This window comes from Coptis chinensis, chromosome 8 (assembly GCF_015680905.1).
Source record: "Coptis chinensis isolate HL-2020 chromosome 8, ASM1568090v1, whole genome shotgun sequence".
Classification (NCBI taxonomy): domain Eukaryota; kingdom Viridiplantae; phylum Streptophyta; class Magnoliopsida; order Ranunculales; family Ranunculaceae; genus Coptis; species Coptis chinensis.
This window is the reverse complement of record NC_141463.1, coordinates 87,589,513-87,613,407: the sequence shown is the minus strand read 5'-3', so window position 1 is coordinate 87,613,407 and position 23,895 is coordinate 87,589,513. Positions and strand designations below refer to the sequence as shown.

Genomic DNA, 23,895 nt, shown 5'->3' with positions numbered 1-23,895 from the left:
ACAAGAAACATTACACTATGATCACCATAAGCTAGAAAATCATTTAATTGACTGGACACACAAACTTGCAAAGTATCAAGACATATTACAATTCAAAACAAAAAAAGGGCCCTCCAAAAACAAAAAAACTAACCCCAACTTTCTAAAACTAACAAAATAGCATTGGGTATTTCTTAACAAAATCCACATCTAGCTCAGTAGCCAGCATATGTGCTTCATCCTTGGACTTTCCTATCCATTTTTGTGTTTGCAACAACCACACATTTGTCTTCCTAATCATCCATACTATGACATATTACTCCTCATGCAGGTTTACTACTAAACCTGTCAAATCAAACATAAAATATTCAATTCAACCAAAACACAAATTAGGAGAAAGAGGAAGAAACGGCAAGTAGGTGATATAAGGGGAATAACCTAAGAACGTGGTTTGGAGGGTTTATACAATAATAAATATACGCATAGAGAAATTGCAAGGGGAAAGAAAGCCTATCACCAACCCAATCTGTAAAACAAACATTTTAGGATTGTATGGTACATGTGTATGTATCACTAAGAATGTGAAGAGACTCCATACAGATCCTCACTCACTACAAATAGGAAGGGCACAAAGAATAAATAAGCAAAAGATATGTTAACTACTTTTGTTCAATTGCCAAAACACTTAACCAATTTCCCTGTTGGAAGTGGGAATGGATCAATAATCCCTTCCAATTGCCTAAATCCATGTCATCTATATACAATGCCCTTATCTAATGCATTTGTAAGCAAATCCAACTATCACACCTACCCCAGAGCATGACAAGTCAATTAAGCAACAAACAAAAATAAATAACCTTTGGCTAATCAAGATCATGCATGCACACATATCAGAACACCACCCAAGGATTACTTGAGAACTACTCTAACAATCTTCAAGAAGTTAATCAAAACAGGTATCTAAAATATAAAACAAGGGACCAATGCAAGAAAATATTGCCTAGAAGATAACCTAGAATATACTTAGGTAAATTGACAAACACAACCAAAGCTTGAAAAAAAATAACACTGCTCAAGCAAGAAGACATAATCAAAATAGTAAAAAAAAATAAGACCTAAATTGTAGTAACAACAACCTTAATTCCACAAGAGAAATAAATGCAATCATATAAGGTATACAGTTAAAGAGGAAATGATAAAAAAAAAAAATTACCTATCAACAACTTTTACTGCTAAATTCTTCTTTGTCTTTTTTTAGTATTCACATTCCGACCACTTGAATTTTCTTCATCATAAAGTTCTTGAATGCTCTTCATTTTAAGACAAGGAAACAATCTCTCCATCAGATTCATCCAAATTAATATACTTCGTAAGAACTTCAACCAAAAATTCCATACAGTTCAAGAAAGTTAATCCTTCAACGTTTTTCTTGTAATACTCGAATAAATTATCCACTTCATTATTTACCCAGAACATCTTTATAGCACATACGAACGAACACAAACACTAAACACACACACACACACACACACACACACACACACACACACACACACACACACACAATTAATAACATTATAAGTAAAAAAATAAAAAATAAATAAATAAATAAATAAATAAAAACTTACTCATCTAATAGGTTTCTAATCCTGATAACCGACTTTTGAGTTTCACTATTTGCATAAACATTACATACACCACAGTGCATATAACACCTCTTCTGCTTGATTTTTTTAATTAGATATTCAAAAAAATCAAAAACAGTAATGCAGTCATAATTATATTGAACAAATGTTTCTGCTAACCATTTGTCTTTTGGAGAACCAAAATAATTATGAAATTTACATGAACAATCTCTACAAAACATAAAAAAAATAGACAAAGAAATTAGTAATCATAAAAAAAAATAAACAATTAAACATAAAAATAAACGGATACTAATACAAAAATAACTCAACTTACACTTCCATTTTGATAAAATTCTAAGATAACCTGAAATATTTTAAAATAGTGCGTTAAACAATGACTTCCTTATTTGACAAATCATATACTTAAATTTGAAAACTCATCCTATTCCCATGATAATAATTAGTAATGAGAGTTAGTGAGGATCCACTCAAAAACTAAGGATTCGTCAAAGGAGAAATGGCTAATAGAAATCAAATTCTACATGATCAAAACTCCCTTTCTTCTCTAATGATATAATAGATGGCCCTTCCCAGTTGGCCTGAACTTCCAACTGATTTAGTTTCGTATCTCAATAGGAAAAGCAACTACACCTATGCCTTAACGCAAGATATGAGAAATCCGAGCGATTTAGCTTAAGTAACTCAACTGAGAAAAGGTGGAAATAGACCAAGAAATAATATTTACAAACAGAAAAATTATAGCTTTAGATATATAATTTTAATATCAAAATAATGTTTTTTTTCGGATAAGAAATTTGGTAACCCAACTCAATTAAATGAAAATAATTATAAAAAGATAACAATACATTTCCTACATTCATCTCATTATCAAAAGTGTCTAAGACTTCTATTGTAGTTCAAAACTGTAATACGATATTCTCAAATTGAAGTTCAACTGTATGTTCAGAATTTGTATTTCTTAATGAAATAATTCAAAATAGAGGAAAGGGTACCTGTAACTATCGTAATTGAGTTCTTCATAAAAACAAAATGCGATATCTCAACCAATTTGATTTTCAGAAAATGAGGAAGAGAAAGGATGACCATTTACTTTACTCACTTCGACAACTCACATACGTGTTAAACATCAACAAAAAACTGTCTTACTTGATCACACGTGCTATTCATGTATTATATTTGGGCTTTTTATTAACTAACTATGAGGCCTAATCACACGCAGCGTTTGGGCTTTTCTTTTAAGATTTTGGGTTTTGTGATAAAAAACCATGAGGCCCATTGCAAATTTGGGTTGGTTTGGGATTTTTTGCTTATCAAAAGTTGTTTGGTACTACTATGTGAACTAACAATGTTTAAATTATATGCCAATAGATACTTTGTTCTTGGGTTTGGCAAATTTCTTCCCTTTGAAGAGGCCCATGATTGTACCTCTTTAGCTTCGTTGCTATGTAAAGCTTTACAGTGGTCTTTGCATCTCCTGCAATCTCTGAAAGTCTGGTATGTCAAACTTATTTTCAGGAGTCACAATGCCAATCGATTGGGTGGTATGATCAAGGGACTCTGGCTGAGTGCCCATTCTATATTCATAATGTCGTTTCTTCTCCCCTTGGTTTTGCTACTATTGTGGTCTAGCTTGGGTTGATTGTTTGCGTTATTTTCTACAAGTTGAAGCTTCTCTGGAGATTGAGAGCTTGCTTGAGTTAGCATGGCAAAGGGTGAACGACACCACAACAAACTGTTTCACACTTTCACCCAAGAGGAAAAGGCAACCTCGAGAGACTGGACAATTGGGCTTTTGGGGTTTAAACAAACCTATTGGATGTGGATGGAGCTTTGGGTGTTCAATAAAGATTTCTGTGGCGTTCAATGAAGTTTTATGGTTAGGAAAAAAATATGTTGTCATTAATAAGTCTCATAGTAATGATAGATGATAGTGACAAAAGCAAGATTCTTAGATTCATATGCTTAAACCTATTGCCCCAATGAAGTCTGCAAATACCGTACTAAACTTGGATTGGTCAGGCCTTTAACATACTAAAAACAATTCTATTTTATATAGTTATCCGTTTCTAATTTAGATAAGTAGGATGACGTCTGTAACGAAAAATATTTTTACACTCTTAGGTAGCATAAACCTAATCACTACTCACTCTTCAAATGGGTATTGACAAAGTAGCGATTTAACTGCACAACTATAGGATGAGATCACTCGCTTTCTCTGATCGCTACCCATGGGAAACCGAATGCAACTGCATTAAACTAAACTCATAGAATAATTGGTGGGAAATCGGAAACTAAATGCAAATGCATTAAAATAACTTCAAAGTATAAATAATCAAAAACTAGATGCAGATGTATTGAACTAACCTTAAAGAGTTATTAACGGGAAATCAGAAACTGGATGCAAATATAATGAACTAATCTCAAAGACTAATTAACGAAACATTGAAAAATGGATGAAACTGTATTGAACTAACCTAAATAAATAATTAACGGGAAAATATAAATTTGATGTAACTGCATTGAACTAACCTTAAAAAATAATTAATGAGAAATCAGAAACTTGATGTATATGCATTGAATTCACCTCAAAGAACAATTAACATAAAATCGGAAATTGGATGCAACTGCATTGAACTAACCTCAAAGAATAATTAACGGAAAATTACAAGCGCATTAAACTAAATAATCGAGATTAACTAACGGATTAAACTAAAATTAATGCAATGAAATAACCTCAAAGAATAGTTAACTGGAAATTGGAAGCCGAATTTAACTGCATCGCACTGACCTCAAAACATAAATAACTAGAAATTGTAAACTATCGAATTAATCTAGATCTAAAAATAATTAACGAGAAATCAGAAACTGGATGCAGATGTGTTGAACTAACTTCAAAGAGTAATTAACGGGATATTAGAACCTGGATGCAAATGCAATGAACTAATCTCATAGACTAATTAATGAGAAATTGAAAACTGGATGCAACGTAATACATTGAACTAACCTCAAAGAATAATTAATGGAAAATCAGAAACTTGATGCAAATGCATTGAACTAATAACCCTAAAACATGTTTGTATATTTTTGTATTTTAAGTAGTGTTTATCATAATTATTCTATTATAATATGATTGAGAATGTCTTGCTATTCAAGTAGCTTCAATATTATTTTCGCCATATTGAGCATTCTTACAAAACTTCAATAAAACTTCTATTATTAAACCTAACAACAAAAAGAAGTCGATGGATTTTAATTATCAAGGTCTGGTGCTTTATTTTTATAGAGAGTGGTGCAAGAAATTTGAATGTGTGATTAATATAATTTTCATATCTCATAGATATGTATAGTTGCTAATATTTTTTTAGAATAATTTAATATAACGGCACCCGTTCGTAGGACAGGTTCGAAAACTAGTTGTAATCTTATAGCATTAATATCGATAATTATTTGACTAGGTTTGATACATTGTTATTGTTGTTGTTGTGACTTTTCGGCATTGGTGCAACTTAATTAACTAACATACGAATGGGTTCGAAAACAGTTGTAATCTTGTAGCAATAATATCGAGAATTATTTTACTAGGTTTGATACATGGTTATTGTTGTTTTTGTTGTTGCGAGTTTTCGGCATTGGTGCAACTTAATTAACTAACAAGGACTATGTTATCATTACATGGGATTGCGATATAATTCGGTTCGAGTGTCAATATACTAATATAGCGTAGCATTGGCTCCTAAGTCACACCCTTGCTCTTTTGAGGGCCGCCTGAGACCAAAAGTGAAGATTTAATTTGGTTCGTCTGGAGTCCGAAGTCTCGTTGTTTATCGGTTCCAATCTTTTTGCGTTTCTCTCAAGTCTGCGCTACCTAGTGGGTGCTTTCTGATCCGGATATTAAATAAAGACTAGGATTAATAAAAGATTCACTAGAGATTTGGTATAATAATGTATTGAAAATTTCAATATTACATGCATATGAAGGGAAAAACAAAATATTAGAAAATTTCAATTGAGATTTTCTTAACTAACTATTTACTCGAACAAAAAAAGCTGAAGTCTTAATTCCCGCACTCTCCTCCAGGTCCACCATAGACAATTTCATGTCCAATGGCTTTCCCTAGATATTTCATATACCCAATTTCATAACATCTAAAAACGTCTGCATATACTTCTACATCGTCTTCGCTTATATTCAACCAATAAGATGAATCGGATATCTGGAGCAAACGAATATATGCTACCTGCTTAACATCAGGTTCATCTGGATCCGGCTTATTGCTATTCCCTAACGGTGGACTTGTTACATATGTGAACCCTTGTGCTAGCCCACCCCAAGCAACATATGAGGCACCATTTTTCATGTCAGGAACTGAACTTGATGGCCAATATCCAATATTTACGTCATTGTTGAGTTGTAACCACCAATTTTTTGTAACTTTATCCTGCCATGACAAGTTAAAATCATATTCTTGTGAATTGAAAAATAGAAAAAGAGAGAATTTGATGCACCAAATTTTAGGAGAAGAGAACAGTATAATGGTTGATCATATAACTGATAGGTACAGATAGTCAGAAATGCATTTACGGGTTCGTAACTTCGTATAAGCAAATCACTATTAAAGTTCCCGAATTAGGCATGATGATTGATGAGTAACTTCAGGAACGTTCAAAATAGTGAAAATACTACTTATCACAATTTTTTTCTTAAAATGAAAATAGTGCATTTGGAAGTGGAACTTACTTGATAGATATTGATTGGAATTACATATGGTACTTCATCATATGTTGATGTTTCATTGAACACAATGTCGACTGGATTTTCTCGGTCAATTTGAACAAAGTTGCTACAAAGAAGATTGAAACAACCTTTGTTCTGCAAAATAAGGAAATATTGAGAAGTTGAGAACGGACTTATTTAAAGTTGAAAACTTACATATGAAAAAAGAAAAGAAAAAATACGTCTATACTTACATAGTTAAATAAGGAAAATACAAATAAGCGGGTTTTAGTATCTCCATAAAACTGTGGCGAAACCTGTTACACATCCGTAATGTGTTACAATCTGATGAATTGACCAAGTTTATGACAATGTACTAGCAAGTAACAAGTTCACATATAAGATCTGAGGGAATGATTTACGTACCATCCATCCAGTTTGTAGGCTGGTGACTTTATTATTGCCCAAGCGGGTTTCAATCCACATACGCGCCGAACTAGTCTGCCCAGGTTTAACTAAGTTTGAAAGATTATGCAGGGAAATGATTCCCGAAATACCGTGAACTGTTTTCGTACCTTTTGATCTTAGAATTGCAGCCTGCAGAATACTAAGAGTTGGTTTCATACACACTAAAGTACAAAGAGTAGGCTCCATAGACACTTAGAAGTTTAAACTACTTTTCTTCAAACAAAAGAAAAAAATTTAAAAACTTAAAATGGAGAAATAATGAAAATGTTTTCCAACAAACAAGCATACTTGTTTGGTTACAAAAACTTTCCTTGGAAACTTGAACTAGAACAATGTAATAGTTGAAATAAACTCATAAGTTTATTTTTTCTTTATTTCTTTTTTAACAATGTTGCAGACTGGGGAGGTGTTTCCAGCACAGTAGCACTGAAAAACTAATAAAAAGGACGCAAAATATTTTGGTTCCCTTTTTTTTTAATGAAAATTCTTCATTAATTTAATCTAGGATATGCAAAATATCTACAGGAGAATACATGTAAAATGCCAGAGTACCCATGTACTCAATCGTGAAATATAAGAGCTTAGCAAAATCCTAGTGCTATCCCTAATGGGCTATCAAAATCCTAGTGCTTCTGAAAAGTGAAATAAAGGAAACCAATTAGGTGGAAAGTTTGTGCTATTTTTAAACTCTAGAACTGGTAAACACCTCTCAACAGCTAGAAGATTGATAAATTTGCAGCTCGTACATCTAATTGTGTAATAACGTTCAAGTTAAATCTAGAGTTTCGTAGTGATAACGTTCAGGTACATGTAAAAGTGCACACAAATCAAAAGTAGAAATGATGAACAAACATGTAAAAGAGATGCTAAGAAAGGCAGATAGAGGAGGTCAAAATCTAAGTTCCACTATTTGTTTTGTAAAATTACTGAAATACTAATAGTTACAGGTTAAGAGCATCTTAGGTGGGTAACTGAATTTTCCACCAAATGTGGCTAATTTGTAAAATGGTGGTCACAAATATGAGGCACCAATTGGTGTAATCTATATGAGGGAGCCACAAATCCAAAGATTTAACAAAACTTGTTATGGGATTCAGATTTTTTTTTTAATATTATATTTTATCTCTATTTTAAAAGTGGGACCCATAGTTCTATTTATTATTATATTATACCATGAGGTTTCCCCAAAAAAATTTGTGAATACTTCACTAAAAAATTTGTGAAAAATCTATGGGACACTTGTTCTGTGCCTAACACTGTCTCTATCGTGCAAAACCCGCGTGACACAAATTTTCGCGCCACATCCACAGACCTTGGTAAATTCAGCTACGAAAGCAGTGGATGTGACCAAGAGGTTACCCACCTTTTTCTAGTTTCTCTGTGGATGCGTAAAATTTGATGCCCGCCTAGAAATGCTCTAAGGGTGTGTTTGGAATCTGAAAGACTCGAACTCCACAAGTCCACATTTTAGTTTAAAATTTCACTGACATATGAGAATGATTTGGTCAAGCAAATTACATAGAGGGCCATATAGAAACACATAAGTTTATTTTTCATTATTTATTTGTTTATATTTTAAGTTATTTGTGCAGTTGTGCAAAGGTCATTGCTTGGACAAAATATATATATAAAAAGGATATCTATAGATTTAATAAACCTTCTGGTGATCCAATTAACATTATTGAGTATTACCAAATAAAAAAAATACTAGTAACAAAACTTACAAAACTTACATGTTCACCAGGAGCAAGTGGTGTAATTTGTGTTGGCTGATGTACATTAGTAACATACGATTCACTGAAAGTCTTGGCTCTTATTAGATCTTCTTTTCCAATCCTTCGAATGGGGACTGTTCCTTCAGGGCAATCTACAGTTATAAGATTTTCTTTAGCAATCTTTAAGTGTGTATCCACTGACAGGGTTTCACTAGACATTCGTTGTGGACTAGAAGTAGGGCTCATCTGTAAAAGTATAACAATTTAATGAATTTGGCAATGTATAATAACTAATACAATATGTTCATATATATACTATGGTTTTTACCACGCTGGTTACGAGATTAGTTAAGAGCTAATCTATTGTAGATGTGATCTACCAATCATGGAGAACTACTCCAAAAAAAAAATACAGCTCATTATATATATAAAAAGGGGATAACTACAATGACAAGAAATGGAGATACCTGAATGTCATGATTTTGAAGCAATGGATGATCCAAAGATGGCTGCTTTTGGATGTCAATACAATTATAGATGTCGCCCACAATGGTCTGGAATACAATTATAAATATATTTGTCAACGTCGCATATTTTGTTTCAAAAAACAAATGAGGCATATATGTGTACCTGCGTCAGTGTGTCTGGGAGTTTATGTAGTCGGAATGTATTTTAAGAGGAACTTTTTTTTGTTACACTGTATGTGTATGTGTATGTGTGTCAGCACAGGGCTTCAACAAGATTAATATAGTGCTACTTAACGGAAAGGAGGAAAAGGAAATTAAAGCTCTCTGTAAATTTGAACAAGAACTAAACACATTAAAGTTGCTGAAAAACTTCAAGATAGATTTGCTAGGTTCGAAATTTCAAAACTATTTTTCTTACAACATCGATGCCACCGAGATCATCCTATAACAAGAACTCTGCGTATAAACAAATCAATTTGGAGTCTTGAAGCACCACAAAAAGAATGTTCGCCGATAAATTCATCATTTGTCCCAATCACGGAAAAGATAAATACTTTAAATAATCTTTTTCAATAATTTAATTTAGAAAAATGGAAAAGTATAAAGCATGTAGACAGGAATCATGTATGACATTAGAGACAAAATAGACCATGGCGTACAATGAGGTAAAATGAAAATGGTGAAATACTAAAAAGAAAAGGGCAAACCTTAATTCTTTTGACGGAGGGCTTATTGAGACTCTTGAGTTGTCTCTCCAGCACCAAGTCGTCTTCTTTAGATATAGTCCTTCCTCCATGAATTCCATTGCAACTCAAACTGAGAAAAAAAACCAACAACCACAACAATGTAAAGGTACTGATCAAAGCCATTGGAGCCATTTAATTCTTTTGATTTGGTACGATTCAATACTTGGTCTTGGTTCGATATTTGTATGTTTTCATTAAATTTCCATTAAATTTAATTTATTAACATAGAACATATACGAGGAATGTTTTATCAATTAAGGCAACAAAATCATGAACAGATATTCATCGGATTTAGAGAATCCCAGGGCAAGTTTCTAACAATAAATTGGTCGCTCTTTGGCAATTTTCTCCATTGTAAGCAAAACTTTATTGGAAATCAATTGCAATTTTAATTGGTGGCTCTTTGGCAACTTTCTCTATTTGTAAGCAAAACTTTATTGGAAATCAATTGCAATTTTCTTTACGGTAAGCAAAACTATATGGGAATCAATTTTCCTGGCATCATATCAGCTATGTTGGTAATCCATTACTGCAAGTTACCTTCAAATCCGGCCTCCTCTTAAAAAAAGCAAAGAATGTGCCAATTCTACATTACCATCACCAGCTGAAAACAGGCACATATGTCAGCTAGAGGACATGCAAGAATGTAAAGTGAAATTCAGTAGATGAAATGACACTGACCAATCTAACAGCAGCTTGTTGAACTCTTGGAGGAACAGCATCAGATTGCATTTTGTTCAATTGGATGATTGCCAACCTTCTCCGAAGATCTCCACTTTTCAGCGGTTTCTTTCCAGTAAGCTTCAAACAACAACGTTACAAAACTTGCCCCCAGCTGCAATCTTCAAGGAACTAAGGGTGTGACAAACAAGTATCATCACTAAAACTATTTTGATTATAAATACGAAATGGAAAACGGAATTGATGACTAGGGTCACCGGCAAAACAAACCTCCAAAGTGTTGTTGTGTAACTATCCTTCACTTTGATAAATTTTGAAACCAAACCCTTCACTTTTTATCTATCAAAATTGTCAACAGGATCTCAGTATGTGAACTGTACATTTATGCGGACTGTCCAGAAAGAATACAAACTTCATCCCTCAACTTCTGCACCACCTCTAACTCCACTTCACAATCCTGATATAGATTACTCAGAGCTACGTAAAAGATCCATTCAGAATACATATGAAAAAATGTTTCTAGAGAAGTTGTTTGATTGGTTCATATTTAGTAAAAAAGTGATGAACCTTTGAACAGCTTCCAGCTGACTCTCTTCGTAGGGAACAGACTTCAGTGAAACTTTTAACATTTTCAACATCCTTTCTTCTAATATTAAGCTCATTCTCACTGACATGGATTCTTCACGCTTTGGCATCAACTTCTTCCTTCTCTCAGATTACTCTTTTTTACAACCACTTATTTTTGCTTTGAGCTGCTTCAGATCTGTTTCAGCACTCCCACCTGCAGTTTTTGCATCACCAAATTAATCTTCAAGGCACTTCTCCTTATCCCCGTTGCTCTTACCAGCTAGGACACAGTTTCAGTACACTACAAGAAACAGGGTTTTTACCGACGTTTTTATTACCGACGTTTTTATTTCGTTCCAAAAACATACCTTTTGGCACGTTTAAGTCGTCGCTATTAGTTTGTTGGTTCAAATGTTAAAATGGGGTATTGGCGACGTTTGTTTCGTCGGAAATAGTGCTATAAATGATTTATCACGCCAAATTATTTTTTTAATATATGAAACAGTACATTGCCGACGATCAAAACGTCGGAAATAGGTATGTACATAAGGCGACGCTTGATTTCGCCACTAATTGTTTTAAACTGGCTACACTTTTATGAATCGTGGGAAATAATGATATATACCGACGTTTTAAAATGTCGAGATTATGTTTTCGATTTCGCGGGATTCTGATAATAACCACCGCCAAAGTTTGATTTTTCACGAAAAATATAGAGGGAAGAAACACTGTTTTTTTCCGAAAATTATTACAAGAGAAATAACACCCAAAACACAAATACATTCCTCTAACTCTCGATCTCCATTCCTCTCCAGGTACTTTTCTCTTTTAATTATTCTTCTTTCATTTTTTGATTATTCTTCTTCTTCCCCTTTCTAATATTCTCCAATTTTTTCAAGTTCAATTGTTAAAGCTAAAGTTTTGGTGTAGGTGCTCCTCCTTCTTCCTTCATTTCGGATTCGGTTTGTGCTCCTCCTTCTTCCTTCATTGAGGGAAGGGAAATCTCTGGTAAGTTATCAATCAAACTTTAGAGATAAAAGATTCAATTTTTTATTTGAATCTATAATGGAGATTATTATAGTTTTGGGGGAGATTATTAATATATATATATATCAAAAGAGCTTGTTAACGTATGAAATTTGATCCAAAACCTTCGTTATAATTGTCAGGCAAGTAGTGCTATTATTCATGTATATTCATTCTGAGTTTCTCACCCACTACACAAATTGAAATTCAATTGGTTATTCTTTACCAAAAAAATAAAATTAAAAATAATTCAATTGGTTATTATGGGAAGCACATGGGAAGAACATCAACTTCAATCCCAATTCTCAACTCCTTGCTCTCTGGCAAATCTCTAAAACCAAGCAGTACAACACTACTTCCTCTGTTTAGCTGCAGTAAATCACATGAACACATGAACACGACCCTTCTCTTGATACTAGTATAACTTATAATCAACATCACTTAGAAGTTAGAACATCATTGAACTAGTTTTCCCATCTCTAACAAATAAAAGCCATTGTATTGTTCTTGTGGTCAACTATATCATGGTCTCCACTCTCCATGGTGTTGTTGACACTTTAGAAAAAGGAAATTGTTTCATTGTGACTTGTGAGTACTTATTTCCATTATGCATTGTACAATATCTAGATAGTAGCTCGATCTACTCGATATACATGTCTTCAATGCATGCTTACAAGTTAAGAATAAAAGTTGGAAAAATCTAGGCTTCAGGTTATGGTTTGAACATATTAAAATTTGGGGCTGGTATTTTAGTATTTACATCCCAACTAATGGGATTAGCACCCCTTTGACAAACTCCTAGGGGTACACCCCCTACATCCCTCTATTCTCACGGCAACAAACTTCTACAATTGTTATATACTCGCGGCGGCGTGTTACAGTGGTTTTGGAGATATCACGATATCTGTTTCTTTGTTTTGGGATATTACGGTATTCGTATGTCGTGGGTGTTCAAAACTTGAGAAAAAAACGAAAAAAATCTTTCGCGATAAAGTTTTGAGTGAGAATCCTACCTGAACGCGCTCTATTTCCAGCCCTAACCACTGCAAACATTTTATTTTAATAAAGTAAGCCACCAAAATTACTTTTCTTACTTAAACATTATAGATTCGTTAGTTTGTTTTAGTTGGAGGAATGCTAAGAAGCAACTCTTAATACATTGTTTTAGACGATTGTTCTTTTTTCAAGTTGATACTTCAAATTCAAGAAACACACCCACCAACTCACTAACTTAAACACGCTCAGGACACACCACGCTCAGGACACACAAACATGAAACGAAATAATTGTACAAGCATAAACGTGTCCAATATGACAACATGTGCTAGGTTGCTCACAAAGTATGAGACACCATACATTTATCATCTGTTCATTGTTTGAACTCTCAAAAGGATGAGAGAGTACCTCCATCATGCCATCAGACGTAAACAAGCCCCATTTGAAACACATTGCGCTCATGCCCTATGATAGACATGAGTACAGGACACAACTTCCACCGGACGCACTCTCTTATCATCCCCGAGACTTCGAGTAGAATGGTAAGATTGAGCTTAATTGCTCTCTTGAAAAGGATGGTAATTGCTGTCTTTTGATCAAAATAAGAATCATGATAGGGATGGTTCTTGAAGGCAAAGGGCAGAACATGTTTTGAAGATAATACTTAATAAGTTGGAAATTGGCCGTCAAAAAAAATAGTTCAGAAGATCTGCTATACAACAATTTTACACGTGTCCGTACGAGTTTTTGAGTTTCCAACCAGAACGCATAATTGTCTAACCATCCAATACTATTACATAGACTAGAACCGGAACAAGTTTTAACTGTTATCTGTCCTATATGGAAAATTTGTATTGGCTCTTCTGACAACATTGTGTACAACATGTTTGGGTACTATAATTTTTTTTCTTAAATTATACCCTATCAGATTTTGCAGCTTGCTTTACTTGGGAAGTACAACCTTTCTGAAATCCACATCTCAAGGAAATCTTTTGGTGCTTAAGAAAATATCTGAAAAACTAGGGTAAACTATCAAGTTGGATTTTGGTGTAATAATCTCCAAATCCAAGGTTATGAAAAAAAGAAATAGAAAATAGTATAGTAAAGTTATGATTTTTCTTTTATGTTTCTTGTTTGTAGAGACAAAAGAATTATCAATCAAACTTTAGAGATAAAAGATTCAATTTTTTTTTTGGAACAAAAGATCTAATTTATTTTTTATTGTTAATTTATTAGTGAAAGGACTCTGCAAGCGGTAGCTATCAGCTCAGGTAATTTTTTTTTTGCTAGTTTCGCTTAGTAATAAGAAAAGTATGGTGTTTTCATGTACTTTGAAGATACTTTTTTTGTTCGCTTTATGTATTTTGAGTTTTACTTGTTGAATTGGTCTGTTTATATTGGATGATGGTTGTGCTTCTTGTTAACATGCGTTGGGTTTGTTGGTCTGTGTAATTTTATACATTGTAGTTTTTTATTCGGGACTTGAAGTGATCTGATGATTATTGAAATAGATATTAATTTGAACAAAGTATGATAGTATGGTTTGGAACTGCAAATGCGAGGTTTTGTGTGAAGAATGTATTAGAAGTGTACCCTAAGATATTTAAGATGTGTTGAATTAGAGTTCAGTATGAATGGATAGGTTTGGGTGACGCTTTGTTTAGCATTGGACATTGTTGGATCTAGTTAGAATGGCTTGTGCCTTTGTGTTTAGGTTAAAAAAGTTGCTACCTACTGTTTTAGTTTGGAGGACTTTACAAAGTTCCATCTGTTACTGTTTCGACACTTAAAAATAATGATGATTAAAATACTGCATTCAACCAAAAAAGATATATAGTATCTCCAGTGTGAGGCCTCTTTGAACCTACTGGGGCCGGAGTGGGTGGGGTAGGGAGCGGAGGGCACTCAAATAAAGTTCATGCTACAACCATTCAAGGCTCTCAGAGTTGGGGTAAAGCTCTTTATTTTGCCTAAGTATCCCTTTTACAGTCCTCACTAGATGAGTGAGGGAATCCAAAAAGAACTCTTGGTGCTTGAGGATGAGGTTTCCCTCGTTGTTTTAGGAACAAAATGAAAAATTGATGATGCAGATTGTTTTGTGCTTGTAATATGTACCTTGTTGTATGTTTCACATCTAAAATTACACCAATAGTTAGTTCCTTTATTAGACAGTTTAAGTATTGATCATTTTCCGTAGTCTTAGATGTTAGAACTTAAGTTAACGTGTTTTGATGTGATCTAGTGAATAGTCATATACTTTTTACCCACTATTTTTATCATTTTGTGCTTGTAATATGCACTCTATTGTATGCTTTCCATTTGAAATTGCACTACTAGTTGTTCTTCCATTAGACAATTTAGGAATTGAAAATTTAGGAACGATACTTGCTTTTAAGAGATGCAAAGCTATATTAATTATTATTTTTTTGAATACCTTTTTTGCATAGGAACGAATATGGATAAAAGTTGGATGAATACGCCACATAGGCCTGAATACTTTCAAGGTCTTAAAGATTTTATTACGCTTGCCGCCAATCATTTAGACAAAAAGAGTAGATGTCGGTGTCCATGCAAGAAGTGCAATAATAAGTACTACTTGCACATTGATGTAGTAAAAGATCATTTATTTGATTCGGGTATCGACAAAGATTACACTCGATGGGTACATCATGGTGAGCCTTTTGAAGTATTGATGATGATGATGATGATGATGACGATGATGGTTCGGGTGGACATTTTCATGGGTTGGATGACTTGCTTGCATGATGTAGCACCGACTCCTAGGGATATTTTGGAGCCCGTGAGTGCAACATTCGAAGCATTTTCTGTTCCTAATACAAGAGATGGGAATCGAGAACCATTTGCTAAACTTTTGCATGAAGCTCGACCCTCCTCAGATCCCTCGGGTTGCAAGAAATATAGTACCTTGGATTTTCTTGTAAAGTTGTTTCATCCAAGATAATTAACCGTTGGAGCAATAAATTGTTTGACATGGTTCTCAAGTTATTCAAGGATGCATTACCAGATGGTGAAACACTCCCGAAGTCCCATTACGAGGCCAAGACGTTATTGCGAGGCTTAGGACTTGGTTATGTTTGTATACATGCTTGCATCAATGATTGTATGCTCTTTGGAAGGAAGACCAAGATCTTGAAAGTTGTTCAATTTGTGGTGAACCGAGGTACAAAATTAATCAAGGGAAATGTAAAAAGATACCACAGAAAGTCTTGAGGCACTTTCCACTAAAACCAAGGCTTCAGAGATTGTTTATGTCTAGAATGACTGCTGAAGACATGAGATGGCACAAAGACAAACGAGTTCGGAGGACAATGTACTTAGGCATCCAGTGATTCAAAAGTTTGGGAGGACCTTGACAAGGAACATCCGTGGTTTCTTCTGCGATCCTCGCAATGTTCGGCTTGGTCTTGCAAGTGATGGGTTTAACCCTTTTGGTGACATGAGCAGTACTTACAGCATGTGGCCTGTAATGCTTATGCCGTATAATTTGCCGCCTTGGAAATGTATGAAAGAACCATTCATTTTCATGTCTATGCTTATACCTGGACGCAAAGCACCTGGAAATGATATTGATGTTTACATGCAACCGTTGATAGAAGAATTATTAGACTTGTGGCAAAATGGGGTGGAGACATTTGATGCGGCGACAAATAAAATGTTTGTAATGCATGCAGCAGTATTGTGGACAATAAATGACTTTCCTGCATATGGAAACTTGTCCGGTTGGTCCACCAAAGGTAAGATGGCTTGCCCGAATTGTAACAAGGATACATTCTCTTTGTACTTGAAGAACGGGCATAAGCAATGTTACATGAACCACAGCCGATTTTTCTGGGCACTACCGACATTATAAAACGTTGTTAATGAGCAACCTTTTCCGACGTTTTTGTTTTGTAGCTTCAGATCTTTTGCGACTATACTTTTTGCGACGACGGAGCGACGATCATAAAAACGTCGCCATTAACAATTACCGACGTTTTTATTACTTTTGCCGACAGTTATTTTCGTCGCTAAAAGTCTTATCTGTTGTAGTGGTACTAAACAGTAATGACATCATTTCCTTTGAAGGCTGTTTCATCATAGAACTGCACTATTCCATATGCAAGAGATGGAAAAATAATGTCAAGTTACACTGAAGCAACATATTAAAACACGCACAAGGAACTTGTTTTATACCCACCTAATTCTTGGAGAGATCCTCAACTCTCCTTTTCAGTTCAGCTACTCCATCCTCGGATTTTTGAACAGCGGCATTCCTCTCTTCAAGAAAATTTTCAATGTCTTTAATACTTTCCAAGACCTATATTTACAGCAGACGTGAGTATGAAAATTATGTATTCCGTACTACTGGCTAGAAATAAAAAAGGGGAAACAACATTACAGACACAAAACTAAATCAATATGGCAACAAACAATGAGAACAGCCTTGCCTTTTCAGCATTTCTTTTGTTCAGTTGTCTATCTATCTTCCTGATTTTCCAGTACGGTTGTTTCCTCCACAAGATCAGTAGAAAGAGAATCTGCTTTCTCCAACAATGTTTCATCTCACCTCCTGTCATCTGATCTTTTTCATGCATATATTCAAACAGATATTTTTGTTACCAATTCTCTCTTCCTGCATCCTTGCTTCACCATTATCTATCTCCACATCTTGGCCTTTATATGCGCCACTCCAGTTAATTAGCTTTGTTTCTGTTGGTCAATTAGCTTTGTTTCTATGGTTGGATCACATGTACGTACATGACCGATGATCTTCATGTTACGGTTGTTGACTTGTTGAAGATCTAGGAATGGCCTGAATCATCTATGTTAATGTTGGAGTCATGGAAAATTGGTACTGGTATGAAAATAAATCTATCGTCTATGTAATTAAGTCCATCCGTCTCCCTTTTATTTTCCTCTTTTTAACTTGACTTCAATATTTTCATGACCAACCGCTGATCTCGGAACTCTTGTCTTGTGGACAGAATTACAAATACATGTATTCGATATGCAGTATTACAACTTCAGACGTTGCACAGTGTGTATAATTTGTAAACCATCTTTAATTACTCTTTGTGGTCATCCGTCATCAGATCATGTGTTGTAAACAAGGAAAACCAACTTAATGAATGAGTTCAACGGTTCAACCGGTCACACTGTATTTTGGAATTTTGGCCGATATTTGGAATTTTGGGTACGTAGTGTTGACAATTTGTTGACAATTTTGAGCATGATGTTGTTATGATTGTGTGAAAATGACACCACAGATAAAATTTTCTACGTTTGGTCACATGCAATTTTATCTCTAGTCATTTGTACAAATTCCTTCTTGGGTGGTTACTTCTACCGTTCGGCCCTCGTTGTTTTATGTAACAGAAAGATAATTTCCACAATATATGATTTCGAACAGTCGATGGACAATGTGGTCATGAATCATGACCATAGTTCATGATTTCGAACGGTATCAGAATTCCTCTAGATATTTCGATTTTTTAAAAAATCGAAACGTAATTGGAACGAAGTGATTCAATATGTTTGGAAAACAAAATTTTCCTGCGAAAAGAGCATCACCACCACCTAAACAAACTGTGATTTGAGTATTTGACGAATTTGAACTAAACCTAGATTTATAAACTTACATTGAGGAAGAAAAAGATAATTAAGGAAAAGACATCCAAAATTGTCTCCAACGTATTTTTCCCAAACTCCCAGTGAAATCATCCACCACCATCTTCTTTTATGTTTTTTTCAGCGTGGCTTTGCAAAATCCATAGTGGCCTCCAAAACCACCGTTGTTGTTGTGTCTTAACCAAAGTCCAACGGCTCAGAACTCCAGATTGGTCACTTTTAATTAATTATGATATTTCAGACCTTGCAGCACATTTCGACCCGTCTGGCTAGTAGTGAATTCCGGTTTTTGGAGTTTCCGGAATTCCGCCATTTTCGATATATTGAACTATGGTCATGACTCATGACTCATGACTCCTGACTCATTTCCAGTTTTGTGAAGAAAAAGTTTGTTTATGCCATTTTGCCTAAAACGGCACATATTGATAACTCCACAACTACCAAAGCCATTAAAGTTTATTTACGGATCAACTACAAGTCTACAGCTCATCATAGATGGATATAGGGAGTGCGTGTGGGGCAGTCGCACTCTATGAGATTAGAAAAGTTCCACTGTTCCACTACCACATAATTAATTGCCTATAAAAATCTTCAAACTATAAGGACTCGGACCACCAATTTTTTTTAGCAAACTTCCACTCCCGCACCCCAAAAATTTTCACAACGTAATAGTAAGAATATTATCAACAAAAAAAATAGTATAAAAAAAAATTAATAAAAAACATTCCAATAAACCAGTTTTTTTTTACTTTCCTTTTTGCCCTTACAAAATTATCATTTATCATTTATTTTAAATTCATAACCATTAAAGAGAGACAAATGTATCTTTGAATATTTGATAGGTTGATGAGACTAAAACAAATAGACAAAACGTTTGTTCTAATTATTTGTAAAACTCATTATCATTATCAATAAAATTTTCACTTAAAAAAAAAACAAGGTAATTTTTTATTTTCAATATTAATATTTTAAACAAACTATAAAAAGATGGAAATTACAATTTGATCAAAATTCGCTAATTGCTAGTATTAAACCACATTATCTGTGAAGTCCGGTCTCTGAAGTGCTTTCAATCAAACGTAATTATACAGCAGAGTTTCTAATCCAAAATGAAAAATAGATCGGGGATACAGGGCTGAAGTTGCGTACCAAGGTAATTTACTCCATGGACTAAAATATCGCCGATATATCCGATATATCACCGATATATATTGGTATTTTGGTACACCGACATCGATATTTCAGACATATATCTACTGAATATAGAACTCTTTTTTTTCCCGATATATATCGAAATTTCCGATATAAAATTTTATATCGCCGATATAATTGATATATCCGATATTTACGATATATATCGGTTGACTTTTTGACTATTTTTAATATAAATCCGATATTTTTGATATATTTCCGATATTTTTGATATTATATTTCTGATATATTCAATATTTCCGATATTTTAAATAGTTTGGACTGGTTACCAAAAAATAGATATATCCGATATATATCAGTTTTTGGGTACACCGATATATTCATCGATATCGATATTTTGGACCTTGATTTACTCATCTAATACAACATTACAACACGTCGACACCATATTCCATGGGAACGGTGCATTGACTCAACTAAACAGAAATTGAATAGTTTTTTGGTACACCGATATATTCATCGATATCGATATTTTGGACCTTGATTTACTCATCTAATACAACATTACAACACGTCGACACCATATTCCATGGGAACGGTGCATTGACTCAACTAAACAGAAATTGAATTGTGGACAATCACGATTCACCCCCACCATCTCTACTACTTATTAGAGGGGTAGAGGAGCTAGCCGTTTAACCTGTAACTCGGTTCTAAAATTTTGTCTTTCCTGACACGTGTCACATGGGCCGTTTTAGCTGTTTGATTTTTTTTTTTATTTTTTTTTTTTTTACTTCTCTAAAATAAAGCACGTGGCCTAGATGTGAATAAAGCAAAACACGTGTTTTTGGAATCACTCCCCAAAAAGCGATAAAGCAAAACGCGTGGCCTACCACTAAATTTTTTTGGAGTTGTCCATCCGTTCTAAAATTTATTATTATTTTGGTTGCCCCACGCCCCCACTATAAAATTTATTATTATTTTGGTTTTTTAATACAAATATAAATTAGGACCTGGACCTACCACATATATTAAAGAAAAATAGTGTTCACGTGCAAAGCACGTGCGCAATTGCTAGTTTCCCTTAAAAAGGGGTCGGTGCTTTAATGGGTAGAAAGAGTTTAAGTTTTAACAAAAACAAAGTCAATTATGGTATTGCAACTAAATCATTATTCATTACACGTGATATCCCCATGCAAACATCTATCACACTCTAATAGTCCAATCATTGCAAAAAAAAAAGTCCTCTACTCATTTCAAAAGTTTATTAGATTCAGAACTTCATCTCATTTCTCAACTTATCAAACTATGCGGTACGCCACTCTTTTTCAATCAAAGTGCATGTTAGACTAGGCGACTAGCTATTAAAAGCAACTTATTTTGTCGTTTTGTGAAAATATATGAACAATGCACACCACCACACTTCGTGGAATTTAGTCGATCGTACAAGTTATATACAGAGGTGGGTGTCGTCGTAGTGCGTACGGGATACAAATTCATCTAATGTACGCCTTCTCTCGACGTCTTCTTTTCTTCGTTGCTGCTATCTTGAACGGACACGTGGAGTTTTACCAACTGAAGATACGTGTTTAAATCATGACACGTAGCAACATTGTGATTTATGAATCCTACAAAACTTTGCGAGCTTCCAGTGCTCAGTTGTAGTTCACGGCCAACATCAACATAAACCCATTGTGCGTTATCTGCTGGTTTTTGAAGCCATTTAGGTAAACCAACACCGGCTACGTGGACATCTTCATTTTTTTCCACGCCCTCATTGATTACAAAACCAGGGAGTTTTGTAATGAGATCACTAGAATTGACGATACGTAATATTTTGCTACCACATTTTTCTACTTGGCTTCGAAAACACCTATTTCCGACACGTGGTCCACCGAAAGAGATTACGGTAACCAAGGGTGAGTGATTGAAACTTCTGGTTATATCGTAAGCTGTTAATGTAGCTAGAGCAGCACCAAGGCTATGACCAGTGATAGTTATACTGATTGGTTCATTACCATAGGATTGAACTATTTTCCCAATTTCTTCCCTTATTTGATCTTGTAAACTACGAAACTTTAATGTATGTGAAGTATATAAACTTAGAAATCCACTTTCTACCATGGGCTTAGAATCATACTGGCATGTGGCACCAGGGAATTGAGTTAATGTCGCACGTAAATTTTCTAGCCATTCCAAACATGTAGCTGTTCCTCGAAATGCAATAACGACATCGCGTCGTCCCAACCGTTCGATCTCTTCCTCGTCTTGACAAACTGCCACGTAGCCAATCCAGCTGGATCGGTTTGTCATCCAACTAGGCAAACTCTCAGTCCACCGTGGCAACTGAATGCCGCTCGTTGCATGCAAATTTTTTATAACACGGTATCCACACCGAGATTGGAGCAGAGATTGTTTGGACTGTAGACACGTGGCGTATGAGGGAGATGAAGGATCGAAGTCGAAGGCGTTGTATGTTCGCGTCGACGAACTTGCCATAGCGGAGTATTTCTCCGCGTAAGTTTTCATCTAGAGGATCAAGAAGACCTTCCCAATTGTTACAACCTTGGTACTCCTTCCATCTCTTTCCAATTTTCACTTGTTGAGGAGCTGCAACTAAGCACCGAGTCGTAAATAAATGTTTTTGAATACAAAGTGAACGAGACTGGCTCGGAGCAATTCCAATGCCAAGCCTCATGTTGTTCAAGTATGCTTTTGTTGCTATAATAGTGTATGTTATAAAGGGGGTATTTATAGCTTGTTAAAGAGAAACGAACGGTGGAAGTGAGATGTGTTAAACTGAACGACTGTGAAATGAGAATCTGACTAAAGATTTATAACTGGAAAAACGGCAAGTGGAGTCCACTGAAAAAGTTAGTGAATGGTAGTTGAGTGGGTCCTAGTTTAAAAATGTTGTGTGTTAGATACTTTGACTCAAACTGAAATTGAGATGCTAAAAATGACAAGAGTAACTTTCTTACCAATAATGCCAAGAGGCCTTCAGTTTAACTTTTATGCTGCATGCAACATTCATTGGCTTGGCCCCGATTTTCCAGACTGTGTCCAATGGTTTTGGATTCTTTATCCCTATTCCCTAATTTAACAGTGTTTTTTAGATATGGATGAGGAAAATGGGTCCAATGGTTTTATAGATACCGATGAAAACCTTAACAAATTAAACTACTCCACTTCGTTTGACGCAGAATGCAAATAAATAAATAAATAATAAATAAAGTCATATTACTCCATTTGAATTGAAGCCAAATGGAAAAATGAGTCATATTACTCTATTTGAATTGGCGCCAAATGTACTATGTATCTCAATATTACTCTTTCTATATATAGAGTAAATTGCACACAGAGTGAAAACCTCCACTTTTGACTCCACTTTTATGGGGATAAAGAGCCATTGGACTCAGCCTAAGCTAAAAGAACTTTGCCAATTAATTTTGCCCATGCTAATATATGTACAATATTATCAATTAACTTGAAAAAGGAATAAGGAAAATGAAAATTAAATTAGATCGGTAATGGATATACGCATATCTAGGGGTGTAATATTGGGTCAAATAGTGATGGGGGGAGGGCGGGCGGGCTACCTACAAATCCAGTTGTCCCCACTTGTCATGTCTTAGTACCATCACCGGGCCGTTAGGTCAACTTACGGGGGTTTTTGGGCTGGTCATCCGGTCGGGTGGAAATTACCATTTTAACCCAATTTCACTCAAAAAACTTTCTAATTCTGAAGTAATATATTTCCAATTCACAGCAAGATAGAAAAAAATGAATCAATCAATAAAAATAAACAAAAAAAAAAAATTGAATTTGAACCCAAAACCATATCATTTGAAACTTATTTATCGTGATTTACCATTTGTAAATTGATTATTTTCCATAGCATGATAAAATGAAGATGGGAGCGTCTATAGTATAAAACAATAAAATATAAACTTTGCCCAAATGAATACAAGGATGAATTATTTATCTTCTAAAAATTCGAAAGTTGTTTGAACTTTTGATATTTTTCCAATGTTCAAACTTGAATATTTAATGTTGAACTCATAAGTTTGTATTCATATCTCTCAAATTCCTACAAAAGTTAAAAAG

General features: G+C 34.5%; 1 protein-coding gene, 1 long non-coding RNA gene and 1 pseudogene across 5 annotated transcripts; 1 reads left to right on the top strand and 2 right to left on the bottom strand.

Annotated features, from left to right (window-relative positions):
* Positions 1-5,556: 5,556 nt before the first annotated feature.
* LOC147483928 (protein neprosin-like) lies at positions 5,557-18,138 on the bottom strand. Of its 4 annotated transcripts, none has more exons than XM_086580382.1 (13): positions 17,457-18,138; positions 17,207-17,326; positions 10,690-11,200; positions 10,420-10,590; positions 10,279-10,342; positions 9,700-9,808; positions 9,156-9,256; positions 8,993-9,079; positions 8,544-8,771; positions 6,769-6,939; positions 6,597-6,659; positions 6,367-6,498; positions 5,557-6,067 (listed from the first exon to the last, which is right to left on the bottom strand). In XM_086580382.1, exons 9-13 carry the CDS (start codon positions 8,769-8,771, stop codon positions 5,684-5,686), a joined length of 978 nt encoding a protein of 325 aa, XP_086436508.1. In that variant the 5' UTR covers positions 8,993-9,079; positions 9,156-9,256; positions 9,700-9,808; positions 10,279-10,342; positions 10,420-10,590; positions 10,690-11,200; positions 17,207-17,326; positions 17,457-18,138; the 3' UTR covers positions 5,557-5,683. The 4 variants fall into 4 exon arrangements, with proteins under 4 accessions (XP_086436508.1, XP_086436509.1, XP_086436506.1 ...); XM_086580383.1 differs by having other exon boundaries at positions 9,156-9,222; XM_086580380.1 differs by having other exon boundaries at positions 8,993-9,222.
* LOC147483929 (uncharacterized) lies at positions 11,710-14,365 on the top strand. The gene is made up of 3 exons (XR_015204366.1): positions 11,710-11,801; positions 11,917-11,994; positions 14,245-14,365. It is a non-coding gene; the product is annotated as an uncharacterized LOC147483929 (long non-coding RNA).
* Positions 18,139-21,039: 2,901 nt separating the features above from the next.
* On the bottom strand, positions 21,040-22,500 carry LOC147483927 (phospholipase A(1) DAD1, chloroplastic pseudogene; annotated as a pseudogene).
* Between the last annotated feature and the right edge of the window lie 1,395 nt (positions 22,501-23,895).